Source organism: Micropterus salmoides, unplaced genomic scaffold, assembly GCF_014851395.1.
Source record: "Micropterus salmoides isolate LMB-PRFRI ecotype aquatic unplaced genomic scaffold, ASM1485139v1 Ms_hic_scaffold_9, whole genome shotgun sequence".
NCBI lineage: Eukaryota > Metazoa > Chordata > Actinopteri > Centrarchiformes > Centrarchidae > Micropterus > Micropterus salmoides.
In genome coordinates, this window is record NW_024044681.1 from 31,397,849 (window position 1) to 31,410,508 (window position 12,660).

Genomic DNA, 12,660 nt, shown 5'->3' on the forward strand with positions numbered 1-12,660 from the left:
GGAGAGATTGATTGATAAATGGTAAATAACAAAGAAACATTGTGTGTGTGTGTGACAGAGGTCTCACCTCTCTTGTTGCCACGAGTAGCAGCGTCTCCATCACTGACAGTATGGGGCTGATGTCAAAGTCTGAGGGAGCTCCTTTAGGTGGGAGCAGGAGAAGGCCACTTGGATCCTGGTCACTGCACAACGAGAAAATACAGCTGTTGCTGAACCACTGTGATCGGGATGTGTACGAGAATTTGTGTTTGTATGTCTACAGTATGGTTACCTGAAGTAATTACAAAGCGATTCAAACGTCACCTTCACTGACTCTGGCTGATCCTCTTCGGTAATATTTTTCTGTAAAAAGGCACATTTTATATTACATCATCATCATTATTAATATTATATTATTTTAATTATTTGATAAACTCACCATCATGTGGAAGAGTTTGTCCCGCCTGACGTGTTTATCAGGGAAGAAAACAGCTGCTCCATTAAGAATGGCCTTGAGTGCTTCCTTGTGCAAAGCTTTTTCCACTAATGTCTCACCCTCTGGGCCATCCACAACTAAAACACAAACATCACAAATACTGTTGCTACGATTTTCCTAAGTTCTTAGACATCAATCATGACAAGCTCCACGGAATATCTACAGAGAAATGTAATAATTTGATCACATTTAACCATTCGACCAAAAACTTTTTACCGCTCCCAGTTGTATGAAAGCTGACAGGTTCTTACTGTGGCAGAGGTGAGCGTAGAGTTCCCAGACAGCCCTAATAGAGTCTGACAGAGGCTCTGCACTGCTGGACGTGGATGGAGAAGCTGACAGCGTGGCTCCCTCGTCTGGCCCTCTGTTCTCCTGTGGACCGCGGGGCTCCAGTGGGTTGGGCAGCATGGGGAAACAGTTCTGCATCAATTGGAGCAGCAGAACTCTGCTCTTCAACACCTCCTCTCCCTCACTAAGACAAAGATGTATGCTCAATTACAGGTGGGACCTTAATATGTCTCGACTATCCCACTTACTGACCAATGAGCCTGATCATGTTAAATTAAATTACTTGTTAGTAAGTGTGTGGATACAGAAAAACTGAAGTGACAGTACTACTACTCACATCTCCCTGAGTTTACTGTAGAAATTCCAGAAGAGGTTCAGGCTAAGACCACTAAAATCCAGAAGATACTTCTGCTTGAAGTGAGGGGCATCCTGTAGAAAGAGAGAGGGCAACTGTCTGATAGTCTTTGACAATAACTGAACTATATACACACACACACACACACACACACACACACAGTATTGTGCAAAAGACTTAGGCTGGTGTGGAAAAATGCTGTAAACTAGGAATCCTTTAAAAAAGTAAAGTGAATGAAAAGAAGAAAAATCTAATTCAAAACAATATTTGGCATGACCACCTTTTGCCTTCAAAACAACATCATTTCTTCTAGGTACACTTGAACAAAGTCAGGGGTTTTGTAGGCATATTGTCAGGTGTATAATTAAACAATTATAGCGAACAGGTGCAACTGGGTGAGGAACAGCCAAACTTGGCTAACAAGGTGAGGCTGCTGTCAAAAGTCATACACAATTGGCAGGACTGAGCACAGCAACAAGACACAAGGTAGTTATACTGCATCAGCAAGGTCTCTCCCAGGCAGGACATTTCAAGGCAGACAGGGATTTCCAGATGTGCTGTCCAAGCTCTTTTAAAGAAGCACAAACAAATGGGCAACGCTGAGGACCGCAGATGCAGTGGTCAGCCAAGGAAATTTACTGCAGCAGATAAGAGACACATCATGCTTACTTCCCTTTGCAACTGGAACATGTCCAGAAGCCATCAGCTCAGAACTGCAGAAAACAGCAGGACTCTGGTATACCCATCTACTGTCCAGATAAGTCTGGTCAGAAGAGGCCCTTCATGAAAGACTTGCAGCCAAAAGGTCATACCTCCGACGCAGAAACAAGGCCAGACGACTCAACTATGCACAGAAACAAGAACTGGGGTGCAAAAAAATGGCAGCTGGTGATCCGAACTGATGAGTCAAAATTTGAAATATTTGGCTGCAGCAGAAGGCAGGTGGTTCACAGAAGGGCAGGATAGCAGATGAGAACAAGAATGAGTGCAGGCAACAGGTAAAAGCATGGTGAAGATTCCTTGCAAGTTTGGGGTTGCATTTCTGCAAATGGAATCGGTGCTTAATGCTGAGAAGTCTGCTTAATGCTGAGAAGTACAGGCAGACACTTATCCATCATGCAATCCCATCGAGAAGGCATGTGATTGGTCACAAATGTATTCTGCAGCATGACAACGACCCCAAACACACAGCGAAAGTCATTAAGAACTATCTTAAAGAAGAACAAAGAGGACTGGAAGTGATGGTATGGCCCCCACAGAGCACTGATCTCAACATCATAGTCTGTCTGGGATTACATGACGAGAGACGCAATTGAGGCTGCCTCAATCCACAGAAGAACTGTGGGTAGTTCTCCAAGAGGTTTGGTCTAAACTACCTGCTGAGTTCCTTCAAAAACGTGCAAGTGTACCAAAAAGAATTCATGCTGTTTTGAAGGCAAAGGGTGGTCACACCAAATACTGATTTGATTTAGATTTTTCTTCTGTCCATTCACTTTGTTTTTTGTTAATTGATAAATATAAATCTATTAATATGTCTATATTTGAAGTTATTCTTACTTTATAGCATTTTTCCACACCTGCCTGAAATCTTTGCAGAGTACTAAACATATGAAGTACCCGTTCACCTCCCACAAGTCAGAAGTACAGTTAAAGGAGAGGCTAAAGGATACAATGCCTAATGGCCACAACCCATCATAAATAAATTAAAGAATGTAGTTAAAGTGAAAGAAAGTGAGTAATGAAAACACATGGAAATAAGTTAGTATACTAAATTAAATGTGGTATTTTGGTACAAGTCTCAATGTCAGGCCAGTGGTATGTTAAATGGTAATATTTCTCATGAATCTTACCTGCTATCTGTCTCTCTTGCTGGTGTTTAGAATGAGATCATTTTAAAATGTCTGAAGCTTTTGTTTTTTTTTTTGTTTTTTTACACATCAGCAGTTGTCACAATGTGCAGTGTGGTTCCATAAAACACATCATGAGATTTAATACAAATATAACATGCAATATGAATGTTTTGAGAAGCTTGTAATGATTGTCAGCAATAGACTTAATGGTATTTAAAAGGTAATCATACTAACATATACTAGTATTATTAATATCTGAATTATTAGTGATTACTGTAGAAGTAATTAGTAGTTACCATGTCTCGTGTAAGCTGTTGTATGAAGAACAGTGTCTTGTTAAGTAGACAAAGGCCAGTGACAGCATCACAGTTGAAGCTCTCTCCCTCTGAACTGAGGTTGTCCAGGTCTCCAAGCCTCTCTGCTCCAGGGCACAGGTAGCCACTGAAGCTAAGGGACTGCACTCCAAGGCGCTCAGCAGAGTCCTGCCTGGTGCAGAGGAATTTTACCATCAGGAACTGGGAGACAAGCAAACAGAAGAATAAGAGGTGTGGTGAATGATGGCAAATTGAAAGCAAATACCTTTGTTTATCTCTTTTTAATATATAGCAGTAGTTTGTACTGTATTTTTGAAACCCTAAATAACAAAATATCTAGCAGCATGAATACATATGTCAAGTAACACAACACAGTGTTAAGGAATAACTGGGGTTTGAGGGGTTAAATAATGGGGTTCAATGTAGAGAGAATAGAAGACAAAATGTGTTTTTAACTGGATGCAGCATGTACCTTTGCAATGCGACACTGCTGTAGCTTGATCTCCACGTCATTCCAGTCATCCTCAAGCTCAAACCAGCCAATAGGCTCGTCCTCTGACTGTGCTGGAATCCGCACACTGCAGGTCAAGTGACAGCATGGAGTGTCAGACATTCACATATACCAATAAGGCAAACCCCCACACTGCTCAGGAGTTACTCAGGTGAACTAACTAAACTACAGTGAACAAAATTATAAACACTTCTGTTTTTGCCCCTGTTCATCATGAGCTGAAGCCCAAGATCTAAGGACTTTCTCTATGTACACAAAAGGCCTATTTCTCTAAAATATTGTTCACAATTCTGTCACTCTGTGTTAGTGAGCACTTCTTCTTTGCTGAGATAATCCATCCACCTCACAGGTGTGGCATATCAAGATGCTGATCAGACAGCATGGGTAATGCACATGCCTTACGCTGGCCATAATAAAAGACCACTCGAAAATGCGCAGTTCCATCACACAGCACAATGCCACAGATGTTGCAAGTTGACTGCAGGAATGTCAAGCAAAGCTTTTGCCTGTGAATTGAATGTTCATTTCTCTACCATAAGCCGTCTCCAAAGGCGTTCCAGAGAATTTGGCAGTACATCTAACCGGCCTCACAACCGCAGACCACATCCAGCATCTTCAACTCCAAGATTGTCTGAGACCAGCCACCTGGTCAGCTGCTGCAACAATCGGTTTGCATATCAAAAGAATCTCTGCACAAACTGTCAGGAACCGTCTCAGGGAAGCTCATCTCCATGCTCATCGTCCTCATCAGGGTCTCGACATGACTGCAACTTCACACAGCCATTGAAGAGGAGTGGACCAACATTCCACAGGCCACAATCAACAACCTGATCAACTCTATGCAAAGGAGATGTGTTGCACTGTGTGAGGCAAATGGTGGTCACATCAGGTACTGACTGGTTTCCAGGCCCCCCCAATACAGGGAAACATTTTTGAGTGGCCTTTTATTGTGGCCAGCCTAAGGCATGTGCATTACCCATGCTGTCTGATCAGCATCTTGATATGCCACACCTGTGAGGTGGATGGATTATCTCGGCAAAGGAGAAGTGCTCACTAAGACAGATTTTGACAGATTTGGGAACAATGTTTGAGAGAAAAAGGCCTTTTGTGTACATAGGCATATACACATGTTGCGTTTATAATTTTGTTTAGTTTATATTAGTATTATCTAACTAGATTGGATCGTTAGTTTAACCATGTGTGTGCTTTATAACCAGTACTCTGATAATCACAGCTGTCGTCTCTTAAGGGCTCGTTAATATCAGGAAGAATAAAATTTAGACTACTATAAATATAAAGGGATCCTTACTTGTCTTGTACAAAGTCTTTGTAGTCCTTGTAGTCCCACGAGTCGTACTTTTTGAATCTCTTGAAATGTTTCTCTGCATCAAAAGGGTCATCTTCCTTGTACGCAAACACCAAGCCGCATTTTGATCCAATGGCTCCTTTTCGCACCTTTTCACACAAACCAGACAGTAAGTGTTGTGTATAGTAATCCTTCATCACTGTCGGTGTTAACAAAATTCTCAATGAAATGGTGAAATCAACTGGAGTCTCACTTTGATCTTCATCTGAGTGACCTGGAAGTTACTCTGGTCCTCTGTCGACAGGATCACACTGGCTTTCTTCCTGCCACTTTCTGTAAGAAATCCTTCAAAGCAACAAAAACATTCAGTTATACATGAGGGCATGTTATTAAATTATTGACGTTATTATTATTTTCTCATAGAATATGGATGATCTCAGTTGTACCGTCTCCAGTGGAGGATTCCATGAGCATGTTCTCTGGTCCTGATTTCTCCTCTTTACTTTTCACATCACAGGCCTGTAGGTGCAATTGGAGGGGCTTCCCTGTAATGAGACATAAACCATGATGACAGTGCATTTTCTATGACATCATAATCATTTGATCATTTTCCGCACAGGTTATAATTTCATTCCTATACTAGGAGGCAGCAGCTTTGTAACAGAATTAGCAATTTTCCACTGCACAGTCTACTAATGCCTCTCCTCCTTGTAGGCTAAGCACTTTCTCTCCTAGGTTTCAAATGTCCTTGTGTGAATGAAAGTAAAGGAGGCCTGGTCACGTTACCATTGCGATTAAGTAGTCGTAGCCTAACGGAGGCCATCGACACGATGAGGGATGATGCCTTGTACTCTGTCTCTAAATGATCGCTGATGCAGGACAGGGCCTGGAGAACTTTTGCCACACTGCCTCTGGCCAGAGCAAAGGCCAAGAGGGTCAACTCTGCATCAGGGCTCGCACAGCAGCTACAAAGGAGCAAAGAAACAAACACAGTTTTGTTTTAGGGTGCTTTTAGTCAAATTAAATGAGCACCTGTGTTGTTATTTCAGTGTCAAAGGAGTTTTGGCCAAATAAGTGTATTTTCACGCATCGTCATAACTTCCAAATGTTCCCTCATGTCTTCAAAGGAGAGGTTATATTTTTTTCAAATTAATCTTAAAACAAACATGCTTATGTGTACTTGAACAGCATTATTATCCAATCTGGCTGCAAAGCATTTTTTATCTACCTCAGCCAAATTAGCTGAACCTTAGAATGCATTTTCTAAGGACTCTGGATTTCGTTCCCCGTCACTTAAACTGTAATTGCTTTAAGAAGGGCAAAAGAAGAATGTCTTTGCGGCCAGTATGGACAGAAGGAACAATTACAGCGACCACTAACCCTTTAAGTAATATGGACATGACTTAAAAATGTGAACCTATCCTTTAAAGCTGCCACCCAGCCATAAAGTATGATTAAACATGAGAATGAATCTGTGACTACACTTGGCAAAAAGATTACTCAGAAACAATGTAGATGACATTTAATTGGTAAATATGAAAAGCTATCCTCTATCTCTCTATCAGAATTAAAAAGGAAATAGAAAGGCAAGCAAAAGTTAAATCTTAAAATACAGTAGCAAGAACATCAAAATTTAACACCGGGGAATACTAATACTTAATGTGAAATACTAATGTGAAATAATGTGAAATTTCCATGAATTTTCAATTCAATACAGTCATAATCCATGGTCTACCCTTGAAGAGTCTGGTTTAAATAGACCACCCGCCAACTCTGGAGTCTCCCCTAATTACAGTTTATCTTTTAAATGACAATTATATTTGGACCAAGTATTCTACACAAACTATTTTTACTACATTTGTTTGTTTGAAATTAAACCAACTGAAGTTGAACGAATTGAAGACTCAAAAACTAAATGCTTTTTGTGCAAGGGTTTAAGGAATCATCTTACCACCATAGTGTTAAATGCATTAACTGTAAAATCTCCAGTAAGACCAATACTGACCATAGTGCATCTCTAACCATGTTGAATGTGTGAATAAAAATAGTCTACAGTTATATTTTTGATCATTAACTGATGAGATTATTATTTCAGTCATGCTGCTGTTGTTGATAAAGACCCTGACCACTACAGTACATTAAATGGAATGGAAATAGTGTGTCAACGCCCTACTAAATCAATACTTTGATTTTAGCCTGTTTTCACTGTGATGATGTCAGCGTTATAAGCTCAGTGTAGCAATGATGGGTGAGTGTGCTGATGTAATCCCAGCAGGTCATTACTCTGCTATCCTGAGGAGAAATCCATCCACCTCCTCCAGGATGTTCAAAGAGAAGAACTTGGGGAACTCTGTGGATGATGGCGTCAGGGACAACGGCGGCATGTGCCGTAAGGCTTTTCTAGGAGAAAAACAACGCAAAAGTGTTCTGTGCTCTGAAGGGCTGCACAAATCACTATACTTAACTCAATGCGATAGGAACTGAAACATTATAGTCCTGATAAACATTGCTGCACACATACATATGCAAAAGCCTGAGTAGTGCGTCTTACTGTGTGCTCTGAAGGACCGTCTGAGCCAGTGCAGGGTTAGTCTCCATGGATGCGGTGACCAAGGAGGTGAGGAGAGACAGGTACCAGATGGCTGAAGCATCCGAAACAGACACCTCTTTACTCTTGGTAATCTGATAACCCAGTGTCTTCAAGCCATGAATCCGTGTGTCACATCCATCGCTCAGGCAGCGCTTAATGTTGATTTGGATGTCTGGGGTTTGGTGAAGAGACAATGCAGTTAAGCAGACTGATGGAATACATCATGCAAAACTGCCATAATCGGTTGCTTCATCCTCTGAGAATGACAATGCCTGAGAATCTATATGTTGATTATTTCGTTTTATTTGTGCCTCACAAATAAAACGAATCACTTCTACTAGAAACAATGAGAAGTTAAATCCATGCAAAGCCGGCCAGTTAATTTAAATTCGCTCATTATGATTTAGCAGATCATTCACAGCCACAGAGCATACTATAATTTACAAAATACAGCGCGGTGAGGGAGCCTGTAGCTGGAGCTGCAAATCACAGTCTCTCTGTAGCTGAAACCATACTTTGTCTTCAAAGACAGTTTCTCTACAAGCATCACTGAAGGAACACATAAGCACAAGATAAATAAACAGTCAACTAAGCAGACAGACTGACAGGTGGTGACTCACAGGGATGTGTGATGTTTGCATTCTCCAAAAGAGCTACGTAGCCTGTGACATTACTGGGAATGCGGATATCTCTGATCTCTTGCAGGGAACGCCGGTTTTTCCCAACAGCAACTGAGACCAGCTGAGGCATGTAGCTGTGGTCATTTGAAGCCACGGCAATGGCCAGGCGCCTCAAAACCACATCTGGCTTCATTTTCAACCTGGGAACAGAAAAGACACAAGTTTCCACCTTAAAATTGATCATGCACGCATGGACGAAAAACTTCCAAGGATCGGGCACACAGTTTACAGAGCAGATGCCTTGCCTTATCCAGTGGGAGCGTGCGCTGCCGTCGGACTGCCAGAAAGATGCCGTTTCCCCATTTGTCATCTTGTAAATGTCTGCAACATTAGATGAAGCTTCTATTGTGCTATAGCACTGTGTGACCACCTTGACCTTGTCCACCTCTGGATCACGGTCCAGCTCTGCTCTGTACTGGACGTCTAAATCTGAAAGAAACAAATACAGATTGGGACGACAGTCTGAAAGATGTATTGTAGTGGAAGACAAATACAATTCTAAATGTGTCTTCAGTGTTACCCTATTCTTAAAACACACACATGAACATTCAGAAACGTAAAGTTAAAACTCCTTATTCAGCTCTGGTGTTCACCTTTTTCCTTTTGCAAGAGGAATTCCAGGAAGTCCTGGACCACACTGGACCTCATGGTGCAGATACTGTTGTAGCCCTCTAAAATAGGGAAAGGGATGGCACTGCTGGGAATACGATTCCTGTGTAAGAATTTAAGGATCTTAGAGGCATGTGCCCCTAACCGGTCTTTGGTCTTGGAGAATATGTCAACAAAACCTGTCAACAAAATATAACAAAAAGGGCGGAAAGACATTCATGGTTAACTCCTCTGCAACCAGCTGATAAGACCTATTCAAATATTGTTGACCTTGTTGTTCATACTGCTAAACAAATCACATCTCATACCTGGGGTTAGGGAACACGCCTGTAGCTGTCTTATCACATGACTCAGCTCTCCCTTTAGATTAGCTCCATTGGAGTTCTTCAGAGCAATCAGCATGCTCTCTACATCCACCACCCCATCCCCCTCTGCATCAAACTGTCCAAAGGCCTGAGACAGGGACAAAGACAGTACACACTGTGACAGTCACTCCTATTCCCGTACACCATCACAAAGTCATATGGATAGAATTTAAAACCAACAATTGTTATCCCTCATTTACAGGGCAAAGAATTTGCTCTCCCTCTATTGCTTATTATTAAAGTTATATATATGTTATGTCTGTTTGACAGGCCATCTGTTGACATGAAAAAGGCAGAAAGCAGTTCTACCTCCCATAGGTGTTGGGTTTTTAAATGACCCAATCCAGCGTGTTGTATTTAAAGTATTACAGTGACATTCCATGTCTACCCATACAAAGCTGAATGCAGACTAAAGTACACATTCATTAGTTAACCCATTCATCTGCAACCTTTAGTTATGTCAGCCTACAGACAACAAAGCAGCCTGTTGTGCTACAAGAGGCCAAAGGTGAAAACAAAGTGACAATAAACCTGACAAGCAAAGGGGACATCATGACATCCCATTTGTCAGATTCACACCCACAAGATAACTTATTATAGTATCATCTCTTCCCTGCTCATGACCTCACAAGGCAATCATATATACTAATCACTCATCATAAAACAGGCATGGCAGCTGCTATAACTTTAACTTGTTCAATCCTCATACCTGGGACAAGAGCAAGAACATGACACACATCATAAGATCACTTGTGAGAGGGTTGTTTGTTTTTCTATGGCTATATACCTCTTCACACTCATCTCTCGGGGCATCTCGGCTCTCCAACATCTCACAAAATTGTTCCACATTGACGGACTCTTCTCCTCGGTTTAACCGGTCCTCCAGCCACCGCACCAGTACACCCTCATTCCCGGCCAGGACAGACTCCTGAATGCTGACCCCTGAGTCGCTAATGCGAGCGGCCGCTTCTCTTAGTTTCACTTGCTCTAAAAGGACCCCGGGGTTAGGTGGTCCACCGGTAGCCGCGGGCAAGTTATTCGCCGCCCTTCCGCTTCTCCCAGAACCGGAGCCTCCACCGCCTCCGACGCCGCCGCCAGTGGCCGCAGAGGCCGGGCTGTCTTCCGCGAAGCCGGGGCTCTCCGTTTCTATGTCTTCCTCGTCGCCGCTGCCTCCACCGCAGCCGCTCTCGGCGTTCCCCATCTTTGTTTCACCGAGCTAGAGCTCCCCCGAAAATCTCTGCGGCCTACTGGGTTTCAGTTTTGAACGGTGGTACCGGTCTGTACACAGACCTCTCTAACCTACAGTTAGAGCTCTGGCGTTCACTACTACCGCATTGACGTACTGTACGTCAGTTTGACTGAACGTCCTTTGCGTCCTTAGTTTGCGCACGCGCTGTGTGGTTCCCAGTCACGGAAGCACCTGGGTTGTAAACATTTCTCAATGTAGAATGTGTTGCGATGTAAATGTGTCAGATGAATGAACAGCATGCTCGGCTATGTAGTTGTTGCGTTTTTATCACTGGCAGTGTTGTTCCTTCCTCGCGATTGGTCTGTTAAGTTTGGAAATGAATCAACTCAGGGGTCCTCTGTACGGCTCCTGAGCAGGCGTGAATTATCATCGTACGACGGGGAGGAAGGCAGCAAGGGCCTTTACCTAGCTATACTGGGGCAAGTGTTTGATGTACACAAGGGATACAAGCACTATGGACGCGGTGGTGCTTATCATTTTATGGCAGGTGATTCCCTCTTCTTCTCCTGTAGTGCCCATATTGTGTTAATTCTTACACCTAAGCCTTCGATATTAAACCACAGAGACATATTTTAATGTTTAATTATGGGGCACTGGTTAAACACTGTCAGATGCCATTCCAGACCCTCAACAAGCCTAAATCAGGAACACGTATTCCGGTCTAATAATAGCACTAAAATTGCCATTGTATGCTCCATTAGTGTCCTATATCCTGCACTGTATGTGTGTCCCCATTTCAGGTAAAGATGCCTCACTGGCCTTCATCAGTGGGGACTTCACAGAAAATGGTCTGACCGATGACGTGTCCAGTCTGTCCCCACAGCAGGTGGTGGCCCTTTATGACTGGCTGTCCTTCTATCAGAGAGAATATCAAAATGTAGGTAGGTGATATTTGTCCCCAGTTCTTTTAATTAGAATCTTTGGTACAGCAAATTATTTTCTTCTTAAACAAAAGCAGTCAGCAGTTACCTTCCAAGCATTTTGTAAGTACAATTCAGCTTTATTAAAATAATTTGTTCACATTTAGTGTACATTATTAAGTTACCAACATTAGGATGTCATGTAAAATATCTCATAATGTGCTAAGATAATGTTTTGATTCCTCAACAGTTTTACACTTAATACCAGACATAGCTATGAATGGGTCCTTCCAAGTCATTATAATTATGTATTAAGCCAGAATTACCAGTGACTGGACATCTCCAGAATATGCAGTATGAGCTAGTGAAGCCCCTGTTTCTCCATCTGTCACAAGCTGGGTCTACACATGGAAAAATCCTACAGAACTTCAATTTGTAGAGCTACAGCTTATGCAGTATTTGTATTGCAATATCTAAAGACTGATGTGCAACGTTGCTGACATTTGTCTTTTATCAATGGACGTACATCATCTTCATCTTCAGTAAAATACCAGCCTCTCCTATCTTGAATTTCAGGTCTGGTAATAGGCCGGTTCTATAGTAGGACCGGGCAGCCCACAGAGGCCCTGTTGCACGTTCAAGCATCTCTAGCAGAGGGACAGCGACTCAAGGCCCAGTCTGAGGCTGAGATGGTACGCTACCCAGCCTGCAACACACAGTGGAGCGCTGCCATGGGAGGAAGAGTTTGGTGCTCCACTAAGAGGTATGGAAATGGTTCTGGCTTAATGAACTATGAATAAGTTTACAGGGAATATGATGCAATATTGCGATGTGCTGCTTATTTGTAATATAGACCATGTCACACTGGTGTGTGTTACTGGTATACATAAGGATTTACCAGACTGGTTTGATTTTTCTCTCTCCAGTGGCGGAGTGGAAAGAGACTGGACGGGTGTCCCACGCAAGCTGTTCTCTCCAGGCTCCAGTGGTGTTCGTTGTGTCTGTGTTGAAGACCCAGCTGCAGCAGAGGAAGACCAAAACCTGCAGAAATATGACAACTGCCCTCCACATGCTGACTCATGCTCTGTTGAAGAGTTCTAGTCTCTGGGCCAGCGCAGAAAATGGCCGTACTGCTTTTTACCAGCACAAGACTCAGGAAAACACAGAAATGACGCACAATAAAAAGTTAAAATGAAGAAAACAAAGTA

The 12,660-nt window shown here is 42.5% G+C and overlaps 2 protein-coding genes across 2 annotated transcripts in view; one reads left to right on the forward strand and one right to left on the reverse strand.

The window, feature by feature from the left end:
* The window catches only part of zzef1 (zinc finger, ZZ-type with EF hand domain 1), a 31,394-nt gene extending 20,850 nt beyond the window's left edge, over nucleotides 1–10,544 (reverse strand). The window contains exons 1-18 of the mRNA XM_038708482.1: nucleotides 10,131–10,544; nucleotides 9,287–9,431; nucleotides 8,963–9,157; nucleotides 8,615–8,798; nucleotides 8,310–8,509; nucleotides 7,651–7,861; nucleotides 7,383–7,499; nucleotides 5,886–6,064; nucleotides 5,546–5,644; nucleotides 5,353–5,444; nucleotides 5,103–5,248; nucleotides 3,755–3,860; nucleotides 3,265–3,483; nucleotides 1,101–1,192; nucleotides 727–947; nucleotides 419–552; nucleotides 272–342; nucleotides 68–182 (exon numbers count right to left, since the gene is read on the reverse strand). Coding sequence (XP_038564410.1) covers nucleotides 68–182; nucleotides 272–342; nucleotides 419–552; nucleotides 727–947; nucleotides 1,101–1,192; nucleotides 3,265–3,483; nucleotides 3,755–3,860; nucleotides 5,103–5,248; nucleotides 5,353–5,444; nucleotides 5,546–5,644; nucleotides 5,886–6,064; nucleotides 7,383–7,499; nucleotides 7,651–7,861; nucleotides 8,310–8,509; nucleotides 8,615–8,798; nucleotides 8,963–9,157; nucleotides 9,287–9,431; nucleotides 10,131–10,544 — 2,940 coding nt within the window. The remainder of the gene's footprint in view (nucleotides 1–67; nucleotides 183–271; nucleotides 343–418; nucleotides 553–726; nucleotides 948–1,100; nucleotides 1,193–3,264; nucleotides 3,484–3,754; nucleotides 3,861–5,102; nucleotides 5,249–5,352; nucleotides 5,445–5,545; nucleotides 5,645–5,885; nucleotides 6,065–7,382; nucleotides 7,500–7,650; nucleotides 7,862–8,309; nucleotides 8,510–8,614; nucleotides 8,799–8,962; nucleotides 9,158–9,286; nucleotides 9,432–10,130) is intronic.
* Nucleotides 10,545–10,725: 181 nt separating this feature from the next.
* Nucleotides 10,726–12,660, forward strand: LOC119895385 (neuferricin). Its single transcript, XM_038708487.1, has 4 exons — nucleotides 10,726–11,079; nucleotides 11,333–11,473; nucleotides 12,029–12,215; nucleotides 12,379–12,660. The coding sequence occupies exons 1-4, from the start codon at nucleotides 10,821–10,823 to the stop codon at nucleotides 12,551–12,553; spliced, it is 762 nt and encodes a 253-aa protein (XP_038564415.1). The 5' UTR covers nucleotides 10,726–10,820; the 3' UTR covers nucleotides 12,554–12,660.

Coding starts and splice junctions, on each gene's coding strand:
- LOC119895385 (XM_038708487.1), top strand. CDS start 10,821: ATGAACAGCATGCTCGGCTATGTAGTTGTTGCGTTTTTATCACTGGCA. Junction 11,080..11,332: donor TGCTTATCATTTTATGGCAG/GTGATTCCCTCT, acceptor TCCCCATTTCAG/GTAAAGATGCCTCACTGGCC. Junction 11,474..12,028: donor GAGAGAATATCAAAATGTAG/GTAGGTGATATT, acceptor CTTGAATTTCAG/GTCTGGTAATAGGCCGGTTC.